Genomic DNA, 19188 nt, shown 5'->3' on the forward strand with positions numbered 1-19188 from the left:
TTATACCTTTCTTTGAAACAAACTCGTGTTGTTTCTGGGGAAAATTATATTTGCTTGCTGTGTACTTCGAATTGATAAATTAAAATATTGATAATGTAAATAAATATTAGATATGTTTTTAGATTATTGTATTTTTTCGGTTAAATTTACCTATTTTATTTATAGTAATTTGGCAAATTTAAAAAATGTGACGTGAATTTTGTAAAAGAAACCAGGGAATTATATAAAATAATCAACTAAGAAAAATATTTTTTAATAACTTATTTATGGATATTTTCTTAGTATTTATAAGTATTTATATTATACATAGTAATAAAAAATATTTGTATTTTAAATAATATTCTCTTTATATTATATTATTTTATGAATTAATAATGAAGTTTTTACAACCATCGATATTCCGAACATACATACATATGTATGTATGCATACGTAGTAGATACCCGCAACCCTAAACATTCCTAGTGTATAATAAATTTATCTCCATTTATATTAAATTAATATAATACTTGGTGAGTTTATATGTACATACGTATATACATGATGTGGTTGATAAAACCCAATGATAATTTTATCAAAAAGTATATCATTGTCGGCAATTCAATACTTTTTATTGAAGATTCTTTTAATCGCCGATCTCAGGTCAAATTCTCGGAGGGTATGTTTTTTTTATACAAAAGGTCTCTTCGAAATAAACTATTTCCTATAGCAACATAATTTAGTTTTTTTTATTATGTAGAAAAAAATATAAATCATTAGAACAAACTATAATTAGTATAAAATATTGTCCATAAATTAAATTGCGACACATACTGGCGAACATTTTGAAACTAAATTTTAACAAAACTATCTAACCAGGTAAGAAAGTAAAATTATTCACAATATGTGAATGCCTTATTTTTTTCTTAAATCTATTCTCATATTGTTGAACGCTGGCTTAAGTACTTTTATGATCTTTCAAAGAAAAACCCTTCCAAAGATGCAAAGGAAACCTAAATTTGTTTACCTGCAAAAATTCCCAGAAACCGACCATTTGAAGCTATTGTAATTCGTAAGTGCACCAAAAATAATAGCGTATTTTCAATCTCTATTATCGGTTCAACGAAATGCACGAAAACGCATTTAAACGTGCTTCGAATAGTATAATAATTTTTATATATGAATTAATTAACTTAATTTAAGTATTCCAGCAATGAAAGATGACATGTAGGTATGTTGTTATAAATTAATAATTGTGTTTATGTAATTCTAAAGAAGCACGCCGCTGCTTTACATTGGGGTTATGTTGTTATAGAACATCTGACAGTTGGCCCTAATAAGTCACCGTTCGGCATAGCCCCACTAAATAAATTACGATTTAAACGTTATTTTTTACTTATTATGTAAAGCATATTAGGTATATTAAAATATATTACACGTTTTTTTAAACCTAATTAAAAATAAATAATTCGTTTTATTTTGTTATAGTGAATTTTTAGAATAAGAAATAGAGCAAATATTTTTCTTGTTTATTTCACATTATTATTTTTTTTATCCTAAAATAATAAAACTACTTGAAAAATTATTATGCAGAAAAAACGCTAAATTTAAAGTTTTGTTACTAATGCTTTTATATAAATTTAAAGTGCTGACACTAATGCTTTTTATAAAGGTAGCTTTTTATAAAGCTTTTCCGGGGCAGTGGAAAGGAATTATTTAGAACTATTTGAAATTTATAAAATTTACTTATACATAAAAAAACAATATTTTTAATAATTCAACTCATTGTTGTATTTTCTAAGTTCTAAGAGATTTTTTTTTAATATTATAAACACGAATTTATTTGTTAATTTTTGATTATTTACACAATTGTTCATAATATTATTTTGCAATAAATTATTTTCTACGTTGGCAACATTACCGCTGTATAAGCGCGCGGCTCCCGGTGTGGTTGGAGCCGGTGCCGTTTTCGGCTCCGGCTCTTTCTAGTATCATGGAAATGTCAAAATATTTAACTATGAATCTCGATAACACGACAATCTTGTGCATCGGACTTCCTTTGGTGATTTTGACACTAGGCATTGTTTTGCGGTTAGTTTTTTGCATTTCCCTCCATTCTATCTTTCTGCCATTGATTCTTATGATAATTTATTTTTGGATTTATCACACTATCGATTTTGAAGCTTTACATGTATGATTTAAGGCATGTATACGCATATATACATTGATTTTGTTTTTATTTGGTATATATTGACATTTCAGTAAAAAAATTCCAATACTGACAAATTGCTGGTTTTGCCATGAACGTTATTGGATGTCGTATGGATTGAGCAATTCTTGGACGTGTAAGAAGTGCGAGCAATACAACGGTTTCGCTCCGGTAAGTTATCTTTATACTTTTTCATATAATTATCATCGGTTTGGAAGAAGACAATCACAACTCAAAAGTATTCATGATTCAAATGCTAATTATCGATGTGTTGAAGTTGTAGACATTATAACTCGTATAGAAATCGCTAGATAACGTTATGACGAAAGCTTGTAACAAAAGCTTAGGTTATGAATCAGTGTTTGGTTTGTCGTTTATGCAGATGGTTTCTTTTTTGGTTTAAAGATTTGTGTTCACATTATATACGCATTCAACTAAATAGGATGAGAAAAATGCAATAATTAATCGATGTTTTAATTAATATTTCTTGTAATTGCAATTCTGATTCTTCAGCACTTGATAATGGCTTTAAAACCCTATCAGAATCTCATTGTAATGGTGTATTCAAAACGTTATGGAGTGCCTCCAAATGCTGAAGATAAATCTATATATCATCACGTTTTTCCCCTGAGGAAAGATTTGGAAATTGGCAGAATTTTTGCCGATCTAAGCCGTGTTTGTATCACAATACGCCTTCAAGTTGCCACAAACGCAAAAATATCAGCCTTCGTTTTGATCAAATTCAGCTTATTTGACATATTTGCTATACAAATATGTCAAATAAGTTTTAAGGTTTAGTGATTGAATGGTGCATAAATTTACTGCTTTGACGCCAGTAGAGCTTTTTGATATACGTTTTATTGTACAAATGTAAGATTATACCAATATATAATATAAATGCAGGTATCAGGGAGAGTCGCAATTGTAAAAATCGAGTCTTTTTGAGAATTTTCGTCGAGCCAGTAAGTGATAATGCGACCAAATGTCAAGTCAGGCTGAAATTTAAACAAATGGGTAAAAGGCTAATATAGGAACAATCATGTTATCGTTTAGCTCTGTTTCCGGTACATTTCTTAGCAAAAGTGAACTTCCAGGTGTCCATTTGTGAGAGACGTCTTATTATATAACAAAAGATACTTTAAAAAAGTAAATATTTCATGATACCGCTCTACCTCATTGCTGAAGCACTATCGGTAGCAATGGACAGTATTTTATTCATAAGAATTTCCCCTTTTTTTAAGATGTCTTTCATAATATGAAATATCTATTATCCTTTAGTGTCAATTGTTGATCCTATTAATCATGTTTTTTAGACCAATCGGTTGTAACATTTAAAAAATGTACTTTATTTGAAAATAAATAGTCATTTGCTGAGAATATTTTGCTTGAAGAGTTGCTACTGAATATATTGTAAGAAATATAGAAAATGAACTAAAATTTAATTTTAAGATAACGACACTGTAATTATTTTTAAACTGCTTCTAAGCTTACTTTTGAAAGCACTTAAAATTCACATATGTGTACATTAAATTCCTCACTTGATGGAAATCATTTTTCTGTATTTTTCCACTGAGCATCTAATAATTTTGGGTTGTTGTGATGGGTTGTTCCAAACTGACGATATATTAATAATCTATTTTACTAATTAATATGATATTATTTCAGGATGGTGGATATAATAAAAAAATTGACACAAAGACGCCAAAGCTAACGCATTATATCAAGAACATGCAATACCTCCCGACAAATTCAAACGGCTTTTGCCGAAAGTGCAACGCTAATCAACAATTGAAGATAATGCAACTAGCCAGCTTCGTTCCAATGAATGAAAATAAATTTGACGCTGAAATTGAGGCCTATAAGTAATTATACGAAAATACAACGACAATAGGTCATGCTGAAAGCCTTTAGATATTTTTGATAAACAATAATTAGTTTCAAAGATAATCCCATTTAGTTTCAGTATATTGTCATACGTATAAACTACACAACAGAAAATTTATAGAAATGATAATGTATGAAATACCACATATAAGCGGGAGGAAAGGTTAACTATGTGCCTACTACAGATGGGTAGAAGGAGAAAATTACTATAGGTTTTCTATTCTATGGTTTGAATAAACTAAAATATGTTTCAAAGCAAGTGCTTTTCGAAATCGGAATGACCTTTGTACGACAGTTACCTCTTTCTTCTCTGTACCTAAATTTTGTTTGATGTTGCTGCTAAATCTGCAAAATTTAGATGAAAATAATCCATTCCGCATGCTGTGGTGTGAGACAGTGCACTGTCGTCGCATTATAAAACAGCGGGTATTATTTTAAATTTTTTAATTTCTGTTCCTTGATCTATTCATGACTACGCTCATTATTTCAGTTTAACAGTCGTTACACATTAATATTAGAGGAAAAACTATTTTCTTGCTTACACTCAAAAGCATCATATTAATGCTAAGTTTCCAAATTATAATGATAGTTCAATAGTTTATCACACGTAATTGCTGGCCATACACACGCTCAGGCTGAGAAAAGACAGATTTGTCTGTCCGTGCACAAAACGAACAGATTGGACACGGACAAGCAGATTGAGCACACGATGGTTAAGTGTTTTTTGTTAAAATTTGTCCCTTATGTGATTTTATGATTGCTCGCCTTTATTAATTTGCGCCAAAGTTGCCGCCACCGGTAAATGTCTGAAATAAAATTTTGATGATAAGGTTTTATTACTTTATGACAAGTTTTTTCTCTTTTGAAAGAGATATCAGACAACCATTTTAAATGGACGCGTAAATAAGACTTATGTCCAAGTTCATACAGTTTGCATGTGTGGCGAAGCTCGAACAGATTTGTCCTGGTGTCCGTCGGACATATCTGTGTGTATGCTTAGCTATTGATAATAAATATATATGAAATTGATGGTTTCTAAATGTCTAAAGATTTTTGACATGACATATCAGAATATATAATTTACTTTAATCTATTTAATTATTTCAGGGTCCATTTGGAGAAGCTGTACCAGCTGTGCTCGATGTGTAGGAGATTCTTAAAAAATAAATTATCAATAGAAAAGTCTCTACATCTCAATTCAAAACTTATAAAAGATAGATCGAAATTAAAAAATGAAATAAAAGGCTCAGATGTGTTAGTTAAATTTAAAGAGTTTGTTAACTTGTTGCTGAAAATAATCACTATATCCATATTTATACTTATCTTCTTAGATATAGTGATCCACTTGGAATTGTTTCTTTCCAAACAAGTGATTTACGCTACCAAGAGATATTTTTATACTACATTTATGAATTTGAAGGCCAAATTGAAGCAGAACGAATACTTTAATAGCACAATTAAATTTATTTATTTTGATAACATAGTTCAAATTGAAGGATTTAAGCAGAATCTTATAAATGCAACATCAAAGTATTATGAATACTTAGCTATTGAGCCATCGGTGGTTGCCAATAATCTTCCACACATGGTTTCATATTTATCCATCATTGGGTTTTGTCTTCAAATCGTCAGAAATCTTGCTGATTTTAAATTTACATTTAAACATTTTTTTAAGCATTGCATTTGGTTCTTAATTAATTATAATGCAAGCAATAGTATAAGATACTTGGACGTATTACAGGTTTGTTTGTATATCAAATTTTCTGGTGCAAATCATGGTATTGTTTCGTAAATTGTAGCTATTACAAAGAAGCGAGATAGGACTATAGTTTACACTTGATTTTTTGTGTATATGATTCTGAGAATTTATAATAATTGCTTTTTATCATTTCAGATTTGTTTACTTTCAGCACTGTCAATGTGCATGGAATCAGATGACGATAAAAATACAAAAGAATCTAAAACCAAAAACAAATTAAAAAATCTATCGACTCCTATAGAAAATGACGACGATTTGGATCAATCAGATTCGGAAAATGACGATTATTTCGAATGCTCTAAATTTAATAATGTTTTTGATAAGCCGAAGAGTTCGACGAGGAGTGTCAGAAATAACGATAACTTTTCTTTAAGATACGGCTGGAACATTGGAAATCATTCGATTGCCAATATGCAAATGCCAAATCCGAACGTAATCAGTGGATCTACATGGAAAAACAATTCAGAATTAGATAAAAGTATCAGTGATCTTAGTTTAGGCAAGCGTAAGAAAAAAGACAAAGATTTTGTGTTCACTACCAGAGAGTATAAATGTTCTAGTCCAAATTTGTTCATGCCCATGTCTAGTCCTAGTAACAGATCAATCATAAGTCCGAGTCGTCTTGTGCACGGTGCTCAGCAATCTTGGGTAGCGGGCGGATATTGGGGCACCGAGAGTCCGAGAAAAATGTACAATTCGAGAAACGAAAGCAGCTCATCGAGTCAAAGCTCCGGCTTTGAATCTTTCACCTCGAACATGAGGAATAACATGAGCTCGTTTCCTCCGTCTCGAGATGACTCGATTTGTAGTGAGTACGAAATTAGCAAATTGAATAGCACGGTGCAAAGTTTTCAATCGCCATTTTGTAATAATACGAAACAAAATGAGCCAACAAGATCGTCCTGTGTGCCTTATACCAACTATGGTAACCGTAGTGTCGACATATTTAATAATTTAAGGTTAAACAACAGCAATTCTTTTGTACCTCTTCAAAGGCCGACTCTTGCAGACAGCAACAGTTATTCATTTTCATAATGACTTATGAAAAACATCCATTGTCGTCTAGTCTTATTAATTTTATTTTATAGTAATTTTTACATCTGGTGTTTAGCCAATTTCTCATATACTTATGTTTATGTACTTTTATTTTTTGAACCATATTTATTTTTGAGAATTCAATAAAATAAAAAATAAATTATATTATTTTTTTACTTAAAATCTAATTTTACACATATTTTATTTAAGAAAAATTGTTGACAAGACTGTTAACTTTTAAAGAATTATGCTATTCTATCGATATAATATCATGAGAGAGTAATATATTTATTCTTTATCATTTAAATATTATTATAAAAGTAATAGCTTTATTATGGCATCTTTAATTAATATAATGTTCACTTCTGGTTTTTAATTTGTATTGGATGTTTGAAAAAAGAACGAGAATTAACAATCGCATAACATATTCAATTATCAATCTTTGAGTTGTGATAAATAAAACATTTTTACATATGTATAGATGACTTATTGTCTTATAGGTTTTAAATTTGTTGCCAAAGGCAAGAAGTAGAATGTCGTATCTCATTGTGTATATTAAACGATGTGCACAGTCATTTAAACACAGGGATAATGCATTATTTGCTATTTTGATTATTATGAGCCATAGCTACTATTTTTATTACGATATCGTTATAAAATATAACTGCATACTAAATGAAAAAATAAGCACAAAATTCTAAAGATAGACAAAAAAGCAAAACCCACTTTGTGCGTAGAAAAGCTTCTTACATTGTTAATATATTATTCGAAGTGCAACAATTTCATTAAAATTTGTTTAGCATCAAATGTAAAGAAATACCGAAAATATAATAGAGGTAATTGACGGATTTGCAAGCAATTGGTCATATTTTTTATAAGATATAGGTAAATTTAGCAACATTTATTATTCAGATCATATTATTAATAGATAATGTAATCTGTTACAAGAGTGGGTGTAATATATTTGGATGCAGGGCTGCTTTTTTACTAGGTTTACAACATCTCACTTGAAATAATTATTTAGGCAATCGGTACGTTTGCACAAAAATTTTTCTGCGCTATCAAATACAACTTGAAATAAAAAGTCAACTTATGAGTAAAATAACTAAAAAAAATATTCTGTAATGCCCAATCGAACTTATACAGTTTATTAAAAAATATATTGTCTCATATCTGATTTCCTCCTTATACTAAAAGCAAATTAATTTGTGAACATGTTTAGAATTAGACTAACTGGCCTAAACTTGTTCAATAATAAATATTTTATTTAAAAAATAGTGGTAAGGCCTGATCTAGATTATCAAACAGAGATTTTAAGAAAAAAAGCTATTTTATAAAAAATATATGAAGCTTTTATTTGTTTAAAGTAAGCACTCTCAGCTGTTCTGGCGATAACATTATTTTGGTTTAATTTTTGTAATATATTTATACTTTTACCCAAAAGACCTAAATAATTTCTAATTACGTTTTTAATTTATAAATAATTGTTTTAACATAACTTAATTCAGAGATAGATGCTTATTAATTATTTAAATTTCCGAATCACTAAAAATGTTTTATCAGATATTTTTAATAGTTTAAGGCCTTTACCTTTTATATCAAGAAAATGCGTTTTTATGGCCAAAATAATACAAGAAAAATAAAGTTATTTGATGTCAGCGATGGCACGTCAGCAGCAGGACGTAGACGAGCTCTTCGACATTAAAAGCGCGTTTTATATTGGAAACTATCAAATATGCATAAAAGAGGCATTGAGACTAAAGGTCAGTATCGAATATAAGCATATAAACTACTTGGAATATTTGAGGTTATATGTATGACAGCTCATAGTAATTGCACTATTTGCAGCCTTCAACTCCAGAGATTGCATTGGAGAAAGACGCCTTCATGTACAGAGCGTACATTGCTCAGAAGAAATACATTAACGTCTATGGCGAAATCGGTTCATCATCAAATCCCAAACTTTTGCCATTGAAAATGCTCGCCGAATACTTTTCTCATCCAGCTAAAAGCCAATCAATCGTGTCTTCGATTGACGAAAAAGTCTCAAAAGGAGTGGAGCTTTCGAATGAGATATTTGTGATCGTTGCTGTGACCATCTATTGTCACGAAAATAATTTGGAAGGAGCTCTTAGGTAATATTAATCAAATATTTAAATAATATGCTTAATGTTATTTTAATGTAAATGTTACAGAGTGTTGCATGAAACGCAAACATTAGAAGCCAACGCTTATGGAGTTCAAGTATTATTGGCTATGAATAGGCCTGATTTAGCTCGTCGTCTTCTCAAGCAAATGCAAGATAAGGATGATGATGCGATTTTAACTCAGTTGGCTCAAGCTTGGTTACATTTAGTTCAAGTAATTTAACATTTTTCATCGATTACTTATAGATTTGGAACAAATATTTAATATTATTACGTAATTGAAGGGTGGAGCGAAGCTTCAAGATGCTTATTATATCTATCAGGAGTTGTGTGATAAATTTCCAATGTCGGCACCGCTCGGTTCCGGCTTAGCGAGCGCACAAGCTGGACGTGGCAGTTGGCCTGAAGCTAAAGAAGATGCCATTGAAGCTTTGAACTGTGATCCATCGGCCATCGATCTGTTGATAGCTGCGGCTGCTACTTCACAAAGATCAGGAAAAGAGGTATATTAACTAAAAAAAATATTTTATTTACGAATTACATATTTATAATTTATTATGTATTTTAGGCGACTAATCGTTATTTAACCGAGGTGTTGAATTCAAATGATAAACATCCATTTGTCGCTGATTATAAGAGCAAGAATGAAGAGTTTTTGAGACTCGCAAATCAATACAAACCTTCTGTAGCGAGCTCTTAAAACGCATTATTTAAAAATACATTTATATACATATATTATATATGTTAACTTTAATTTTTTTTTCATAAAAAGTATTTTATAGTAGAATCACAAACAATTTATTATTCTTATTGAAAGTTCTTTATTGTTCTATATAAAATATATTTTATAAAATCATTCCTATAATTTTATTTTATTATTAATATAAATTAAAAAAAAATGTATTTAATAACTTCACAAATAAATAAAATGAACACAAATAGATTCTTTCTATATTGCATATTCGTAGTCACCGACATCTTCGTCTTCAGCGTCACTATCTACTTCATAATCTGTCGATGCTTTACTATTTTTATCATTGCTTCTCAAGATCTTATTAGGTTTACTTTTAATATTTAATAATTGCTTGACATTCTCTAAGTACAAGTCTTCGTTCATTTCTCCTTTCTTTTTAGTAGCTTTAGATAAATCCCTCGTTATTTCACCCGATTCTCCATCTGTAGTGATTGTCACTCCAGATTGATGAACAACAGGTGCCGAGAATGCCCTCAAGGTTCTCTCATCCCCTAACCGTTGAATTTTTTCTTTCATTTGCTGCTTCTTCCAAGCTTGAATCAAATTCATTTTTTGAGGCCTAAAAATAGAGATGTTAATATTTATTTTCGTAGCACTCTTCAGAATATACTATACTTACATTTCACCTTTCGTATAAACCGTATTCTCCAGATTTATGATATCATGCCGAAGATCGTTCAAAAGCAGCAGAAGAAAATCAAACGAGCCTCTTTGTCCTCTTTGACCTCTCTGACCTTTTACTCCAGTTGCTCCTTTCTGTCCGTCTGATCCTGGTGGACCTGAAGGACCCTATAATAATTCCCATAAATATACACATTTATTTTTCATATATCAATCTATCTGTCATGGTGTATAGATACAATCGACTGGAGTAACAAATGCATTCAATTGATATAATATATAAGAGGGTGAGTAAAATGAAAATCTTAAAAATGCAATAAAAATCAAATTGCCGTTTGAATCAAATATGCAATACAAAAACAAAGCACTTGCAACTAGAACCAAGGTGTAGCAGCACTCATTCGTTTTTTGCGTATTAAAGGTCTGATCCCAATGTAGTTCCTTACTGAATGAAAATTGATAATGTAATGTAAATCTTTCATACTAAATAGTGACATCAAAGTCCATTACAGCAGTTGTGGGAAAATTGCCGATTAAAAGTGAATGATATAGCTTCAGTGAGCAATTGATCACACCACATCATCACAATAATAGGGCCGGCCCTAGGTTATTTGCCGCCCCAGGCAAAAACTAAATTTGCAGCCCCCCCCTCTATTAATGCTTTAATAACTCATTACATGACTTCAAAAATATAATTAAAATTAAAATAATCTAATATTATATTTGACACGATACTCCACATTTTTTGCGATTGTGGGTATTTAAGAATTTGTAGTTTTATTTTCGTCGCGATTTTTTATGCGTGAAATAATCTAGACATCTAGGGAGTACACAGTAGGGTGTACCAAAAAAACTAATCTTGGTGAAACTCACAATGAGAAATGTGAAATGCCCAATGGAGAGTACAAAATGATAGTGAACACTCAAGAGCATATGACAGGGAGATGCTCTAGCGTGCAATATGTTCAACATTGCCCTAGAAAAAGTATTCTGAGATGTGAAACTGGATATAATCGGCAGTGTGTATAATAAATCGATACAAATCTTCGCCTGCGCTGATGACTTAGATATAGTGGCGAGATCAAAATAGGTACTAATAGAAGCCTTTAACGCCACTGAATCATCAGTCAGGAAAATGGGGTTGAAGATCAATGAAACAAAAACAAAATTCATGTCGGTTATGCCTAGTTTGAGGAGCCAGTATCCTGAAAATCTCGAAATGAAAGAGGACACTTTTGAGTGTGTCAGTGACTTCATATACCTCGGAACCCTGTTAGCAGCTACAAACGATGTCAGCAATAAGATCAAGAGACGAGTAATGTCAGCAAATAAATGCTATTTCAGCATAATAAAACAAATGAAATCGTGAACACTATCTCGTCGTACAAAAATATTGCTCTACAAAACGCTGATCAGACCAGTTCTGACCTTCGGTTCAGAGAGCTGGATACTTACCAGGGCTGACGAAAGGCTGTTTGACATATTCGAGAAGAAAGTGCTCCGCCGGATATATGGCGCTATATACGAGAGCAACAAGTGGTGTATACGAAACAATCGGGAGCTTTACAACCTCTTCCAAGAAAAGAATGTCTCTACCTTCATTAGAGTTGAAAGACTCCAAGAAGGAAGTTAGAAGAAAAATATGATTGTAACCGGTGAATGCTCGGTTTATATGAAGTTTAAAAAATGGGATAGCGAACCTAATCTAACCGGCAAACGGTTGATGATGCTCGATTTATATAAAGTTAAATAATATGAAACCTAGTCAATCAATGACCAGTATATATGAAGTTTAGTCGTTTAATAACGAACTTAATCTATGTAGGATCGCTGTCGGTATTCTCCTCTCCATACTGTTAATCTTTCAACAGACCGAATTCACGGCTTCCACCCTCTTGAATTCGCATCAAATAAAAATAATATATGCATGTTTTTAGTGCTTTACAGCGAATCGCTTAGGTCAGCGCATCAGCGCGGCAAATAATATTAGATTGCATTCTTTAACAATATTTGATAATTTTATTTGGTATCACGGCGCCCCACAAGATCTAGAGCCCCAAGCGATCGCCTGTACTGCCTGCTCCTTGAGCCGGCCCTGACAATAAATGACAAAAATATTTAAGGTCTTCATTTGATTCCTTTAATACAAATTTAATAAAAAATATGGCTGAGAGCGATATGTTTTAGTAAAAATTAATTGTATTCCCTCGCCAACATGGAAATTTTAATTAAACACTTACTATAGAACCTCGTTGGCATTTGCAAAAGCCATTTTGCGATGGAGCAAAAGAATCCAATAGAGAATATGAAAAGTCTGCTCCATTGTTGATACCTTGGTTGCCTTTAGGACCAACTGGACCAGGAGAACCTGGTGGTCCAGGAGGTCCAGGTGGACCTGGTGGACCACTGGCAAACGTTGATAATCTCACAGCCGTAGTCAATGTTGAAACGTGATCGTAAAGTTTGCGAAAATTCTCATGTAAACGCGAAACAATATCACAACTCGCATAACATTTATCTCTACTAGCAGCAGCTATTGGTCCCATAAATTTCTGCAAAAAATAAATTATAAAATTGATATGTATTAAACAAAAAATCTATTGTAAATTTATTACATCATCAAGAATACAAGTCCGATTATCCTGAGTAAGAGAATATCCTTCATCACACGCACAGCTGTAGCTACCGATAGTATTAATGCATTTTTGTTCACAATCACCGTTCTTATCTTGACATTCATCAATATCTATAAGCATTGAATTTTGTTTAGTATCAAAATCACAGGTAAGCATAAGAGTAATATAATACTCACCAATGCATACCGGTTTTATTCCGTGTCGTTGATTGTGCGAATTGTACTGATAACCGTGATAACAAGTGCAAATTACTCTTTGCATATATACAGAACATTTTTGCTCACACAAATCTAAACTGCATGGGTCAGTGTCTTTAGAGATGCATCTAAAATGGAAATGAAATAAAACTGAAATGTAAATGACCGAATTGTACAGAATTAAAATTTATTGAAAATTAATCTGTGATTAGTTTGAGAGATTGGAGGAGGCTTCAAAAAGTGTACATTAATATAACCTTAGTTGTTTGAATCGTGTACAGTTTCTTCCTTGTTAAAAGGTATTAGTTATGTGTAGGCATTAAAGATTAGCGGTGTATGCAAGATTTGATCCAGCTAAGTATAATATTACGTGAGGTCATGATATTTTTTCAAGATCCTAAGAAATAAATTCAATGTGATATACATTTATATCAGGCAAAGAGGTATAATGGCTAAGGTAGGATGGAAGGAAGACTGTTTTGAGCAGGGTCCTAAAGAGTAACTGCAAAATTCGATTTAGGTTGGTCAAAGGGTGTAGGATTGTAAAGAAAGTAAACATACGCAAAAGTACATACATTCAATTTTATACAAACATAGAAATATTGTACTTACTTCCCTGCAATATAGATGTAATCTTTACAACAATGTTTTCTTGTACAGTCAACCCAATCGGCTCCGACTTTACATTTGTGCCGGGATGTAATCAGATTATCTGATGGACATTGGAGAGTGTCTGGTCTGAAATTAATTTGAATTTTTTAATTTAAATTCAACTTATATTAACTCTATACATATATTATGTCGGTAGTAACAAGGAAATCTTCTAAATAAAAATTGACAACTATTAATCAGGTTAACTCAATGACTCAGATATTTATTAGATGATTAATACAAAATTTTGATGATCAGAAATTAAACTCGTTCACTCCACAGACTATTTTAAAAATTCAATAAGTGATTATAATAGATTAACCCCAAAAAATAAAATAACGATATTGACCCAGGGTGACATATCTTTCTGCTTCGAAAGCCACATTACCTTTTAATTTTGTTTAGGGGCCAAATTAGCTATTTATTTTGTATTAGACAATTAATTTTAATAAATCCAACTGGTGTTTAAAAGTTGATCGCGACCAATTACAGTATGTCATTTATACGGCCTATAAATAAACGCTAAAAAAACGAGACTTATGAACATATGCAACGACTCGACATACCATTGTAGACGGAATTCCATATAAGAGTTGGAGAGTCAAATACAGATGACTTATGTGTGTTCTATACGTGAAGTATTGCTGCGGGATATATTTTATGAATGTTCCTGGAATATTGACTTGAAATATTGTATTGCAAGAATGTCTCTTAATATGCACTATGCTTTTAAATCACACAATGATGATGATTTCCGAACAATATTTATATTTTCCTGACTTTGTATAACCATTCAAAATAAACGAAAGCTAAAATTAACCAATTAATCTAATGGTAACCAAAGCATAACATGTTCTACTGACAAGATACACATTAACAGAGTATGAGATTATTTTATGAAAAATAAATAATCGTTTTATTTGTTGATATTTTCCTCGTTGCTAGCTAACGTTGCCATCAAATTATTTGTTGATATTTTTCGTAGCTTGCAAATTAAAGGCCATGGGTTCGAATCTCACGTGAGTCAACTATTTTTTCAAATTTTCTTTATTGTCTAAAAGATCAGAGTTAATGGTGGTGGGAGATCTCTGTCCACATGCACAGACAAAAACGTAACATTTGTGAACGTAAAAAATGATAATATAATATAACTTGACAATTGCGTAGTTCAAACAAAAGGCTAACCTGTAAGAAGATAACGTCATATAGAACAGACCACCATACCATGGTTAAACCCTCATAATGTCGTAATGAATTGCACAAACAATACGCCATCCGGCGACAAAATCAACACCATTGTTATTACTCAAATTTTGCATTATCAACATTCGGAATATGTTCATCTAGAAAGTTTCACTTTTTTAAGGCGTGGACATATTTCGATGGTCGAATATATAAACGCCACAATTGGTCGAGTGATTCGCGGAGACGTACCGAATCAACCGTACAAATGGTCTAACTTTGGAGAGAGAAAGATAGACGATCGAGTGATCAGACGAGAGACAGTTCAGTTCAGCGACGAGACGACGGTCCTGTGAAGAAACGCTCCAGATGCCCCAGAGACATCCTGCGTTTAGCGACAGCCCTGTGAGTCAAGACGACCAACGAGAGATCTCAAAGGACCATCACAAGGACATAATTTCTCCACCAGCGCTCGGAACAAAGAATATGAATTTGTAACTACCGTATTTATGTTATTAATAAATAATATAAAAAGCAGAGGGCCCAGGTTGGACCCCTGAGAAACCTCCAAAGGGATGAAATACTCTTTCGACAATCGGTCACCCTAGGTTACAAACTGTCTACGATCGCTCAAATAAATCGAGAATAGCCGAGTTAAATCACCTGAGCAATCAAGGTCCTACAATTTTTTTTGTTAATAACCCACGATAAACCTTGTCGAATGCCTTCTCAAAATCTGTGTATATGACGCAGTAGCGTAGCTAGGGTATGTGCCGCCCGGGGCAATCCTTAAAATTGCCGCCCCCCCCCCATACATTTTTTTGCAGGGTCATAAAATCAGCATTTCTTAAAATAATAAATTGATTATTGTTAAGCTCTTGGTATTCGTAGATTTACACAAATTTTAGTTTATTCAGGGTTAAGAACCACACTAGACGATTCCATCGCGAATATCCCGCCCCCTCCGCCCCCCCATAGCTACGCCACTGATATGACGTCTACCTGAATTCCCGCATCGAGAGATTTTGAGATGAAGACAGAAGGTTAGTAACAGTGGAATCCACGCTGCTGGTCCAACAAATCTTGTCGAAAGGGATTAAAGACGTATCTATGGATAATTATTTCAAATAATTTAGCAGGAGCTGACAACACTGCGACCATTCTATAATTTTTTTATGCACAATTTGCCACCCTTTTAATGAATAGACTTTTGTGCATTTCCATAGATCAGGAAATAACGACGTCTTGAGAATTAGAGCAAAAATACATTTTAGAGAAGCAGCAAAACTGACTTCGCAACCCTTTAAAATGAAATTGTGAATCAAATTAGGCCCAGAAGAACGCCCCGTATATAAATATACTATGTACATAAGTAATACAATATATTTCTCTTAGGGAAAAAAAGTGTCGCCATCTATTACCTTAGAATGGGAACTGACAAAATAAATAATTAGCCAAGTAGTTGGCCCTAACGATGGATAGTAGTAATATATAATATTAATACATAATCTTGTTATTCATCTATGAGATCTAAATTATCGATTGGAATTAAAATTAATAATAATCAATTACTCTACTAAAAAAATCGTGGATGCAATAATAAATATTGAATTTATATATCCAAACATATTAGAAATATCACTCCGATCTTTTTGAATTGATTTTATTTTTATCTAGTCATCTAGTTCTTTAACTTTCGTCGGTAGTAAATTATTATGTAGTAATAATATCTTCTTCACATTTAGTCTTTAGTATATGCAGCAAACTTAATTATGATGATAAAAGCATATTTTAGTTTGAAGATATTTTTCACAATCTTACAGAAAAAGCAATCTCAAAAAGGCTTTTTTAATTTTCTTGGCAAATAAATAATACCTTCTGTGATTGTAATCGTGTAGTTGTTCACGCACGAGACTTATTTTTAAATGTTTAAATACATAACAAAAATGAAATTACTTACGAATTAGCTGGTTCAAAATCTCCTAAAAAGTCCAGCGGGTATCCTTCAATAGTAGAAGAAAAATCTTCGTCATCCTCGTCGCAAAACACATACAACACAAAGCACGCTAATAACCACAAAACGACAAATTTCACCTTTGCCATGATGACGTATAATTATCTATAATTAACCAACTCTACATTGTGGTTATAAAATTACTTCGGGAGCGAACTAGAGACACGGTCTCTTCCCCTTGTGCAGGACAAAGAGTGTTCTCTCGGATATAGCGAGAAGATTCGGCGGTTGTTTTAGTCTCGGTATCCGAAAGGCTCTAAGAGTTGTGTGTAGTATATTGATGGTGATGTCATGTCGTTTAAGTCGCTTTAAGTTTATGTTATCTCAAGAACGTTTTAATTGCTGATCTCTGTTCAGTGCGGCGCAAATGCCCCACACATGAGTCTTGCTCGAAACAGACAGCCCTTTGTATCATACGATTGCAGGACCTTTATTACTAGTTTTGTATAATCTGAGTTTAACATAGAGTCAAGGAAGTTTTGGATATAAAAGATAAATTTGTAATATTTATATGATCGGGCTTTAAACACTATTCGCAGACCCATTTGATTAGTTTCAAATAGACTTATAATATGGCTTATCTATAGAACAAACTTATCATAGTCTACTAAAATGTACTGAGCAATATGGCTTATCTATAGAACCAACTTGTCACAAGTGTCTACTAAAGCTTTCAGTACTTTATGCAAGAATGTCTGTCTTCGCAGCAAATGTTGGTTGATATACATAACAATCAAAATCATTTTTTTGCGAAAATTACATTCTTAAAAGTTAAGTCATCCCCACCATCCTAAACTAGTCAAAATAGCTTTACAGATAATTTTCTTTTTTATATATGAAAAAATAATATTGTGATACAAACTTTGAAATGGTTCAGATGGCCACCTCTCACATTTTATTATAAACCCTAACATTTTATTATTTCTAATATTTATTTTTGTACGTGAACGTATTTGATATACTACTGTTATGACGATGGATAACGAATAAACAGTAATATTCCCCACAGAGTTCAAAAAATATTTGGATCCATATAAAATGCCACCACACATTGCTGAAGTTAACACTAACAAAAGCAAAAGCAATATTCCTTGATTGTAATGACACATTTATTTATTATTACATTATCTAGTAAAATAAATCATGGAAATGTTAATTCAATTGCCTTACTTTCTTTTCAGTATCGTTTTCAGTCGAAATTTAATTACCTTGGTAATGTGCAATTTATTGTGTAGCTATTTGGTTTCACTGTTTTAGTTTTATGATTTAGACAAGCAGTTTCGTTCGAAAATTCGTAGAATTAATTTTATTTTATTTCAAAGATAAAATTGTATGAAAAATGTGCATAAGCATTGTATGAGGAAAATAACTTAACTATTTACTTACAATTTTCTATATTTTTTGATATAATAAATGTTATAAATATTGGTTATACATTTGTGAAAATTAATTTACAAAAGTCAAAATATGCTAATTTTATGTGAATCTAATGAAATCTAAATAAATACTGAGTAAAATTACCATATTTTTCGTTATATGTGTATTTTATGAAATACACATATAATGAGCCTGGGCTGAGTGCAACTATCGTGTTTTTCAGATATAAAATTATGCCATCGAGTAAAATTCCACAATATTTTATTAATTAATTTCTAAGAATATGATAAAGGTTACCCTGTGTATAAATGCGAGTAAAACGAAATGCCTCTAATTTATCATCAACATAAATACTAATTGTACAGTTTCGTTTAACGTTCGTTAACTCTACATGCATTTAATTGGTCAGGGGTATTAATTGAAATATATGTACTACGATTATTTTATAAAAAAATATTGTAAGCTATACAAACTATACGGATTTTGGTTTGTAGATAATATATGTATGTATATAAACATAATTCATTTTTTTAATTATTAAGCATCTTGAGAGTATCTGATATAGCCGAATGAATGCAACCTCTCAATGAACTCATTGCAGTTTATATTTGGAAGTTTATGAGCAATCAAGTTCAAAACCATCCTTTGAGAAATCAATGGTTCATTTCAACATTTGTATTTTCATGCTGGATTATTTTAAATTCTTTTCCTTTGCATTGGAGTGCATTGAATTTATTTTTTAC

General features: G+C 31.7%; 3 protein-coding genes across 3 annotated transcripts; 2 read left to right on the top strand and 1 right to left on the bottom strand.

Annotated features, from left to right (window-relative positions):
- Positions 1-1904: 1904 nt before the first annotated feature.
- LOC148236877 (uncharacterized) lies at positions 1905-7027 on the top strand. Its single transcript, XM_088182284.1, has 5 exons — positions 1905-2070; positions 2242-2359; positions 3854-4050; positions 5180-5813; positions 5967-7027. Exons 1-5 carry the CDS (start codon positions 1973-1975, stop codon positions 6864-6866), a joined length of 1947 nt encoding a protein of 648 aa, XP_088038410.1. The 5' UTR covers positions 1905-1972; the 3' UTR covers positions 6867-7027.
- Positions 7028-8468: 1441 nt separating this feature from the next.
- epsilonCOP (coatomer subunit epsilon) lies at positions 8469-9952 on the top strand. The gene is made up of 5 exons (XM_088182287.1): positions 8469-8629; positions 8715-9001; positions 9062-9227; positions 9298-9516; positions 9582-9952. Exons 1-5 carry the CDS (start codon positions 8519-8521, stop codon positions 9711-9713), a joined length of 915 nt encoding a protein of 304 aa, XP_088038413.1. The 5' UTR covers positions 8469-8518; the 3' UTR covers positions 9714-9952.
- LOC148236879 (collagen and calcium-binding EGF domain-containing protein 1-like) lies at positions 9811-17468 on the bottom strand. Its single transcript, XM_088182285.1, has 7 exons — positions 17015-17468; positions 13834-13959; positions 13201-13349; positions 13004-13134; positions 12629-12940; positions 10387-10556; positions 9811-10326 (listed from the first exon to the last, which is right to left on the bottom strand). Exons 1-7 carry the CDS (start codon positions 17155-17157, stop codon positions 9963-9965), a joined length of 1395 nt encoding a protein of 464 aa, XP_088038411.1. The 5' UTR covers positions 17158-17468; the 3' UTR covers positions 9811-9962.
- Between the last annotated feature and the right edge of the window lie 1720 nt (positions 17469-19188).

This window comes from Plectrocnemia conspersa, unplaced genomic scaffold (assembly GCF_051122295.1).
Source record: "Plectrocnemia conspersa isolate PC_06_02 unplaced genomic scaffold, ASM5112229v1 ptg000003l, whole genome shotgun sequence".
Classification (NCBI taxonomy): Eukaryota; Metazoa; Arthropoda; class Insecta; order Trichoptera; family Polycentropodidae; genus Plectrocnemia; species Plectrocnemia conspersa.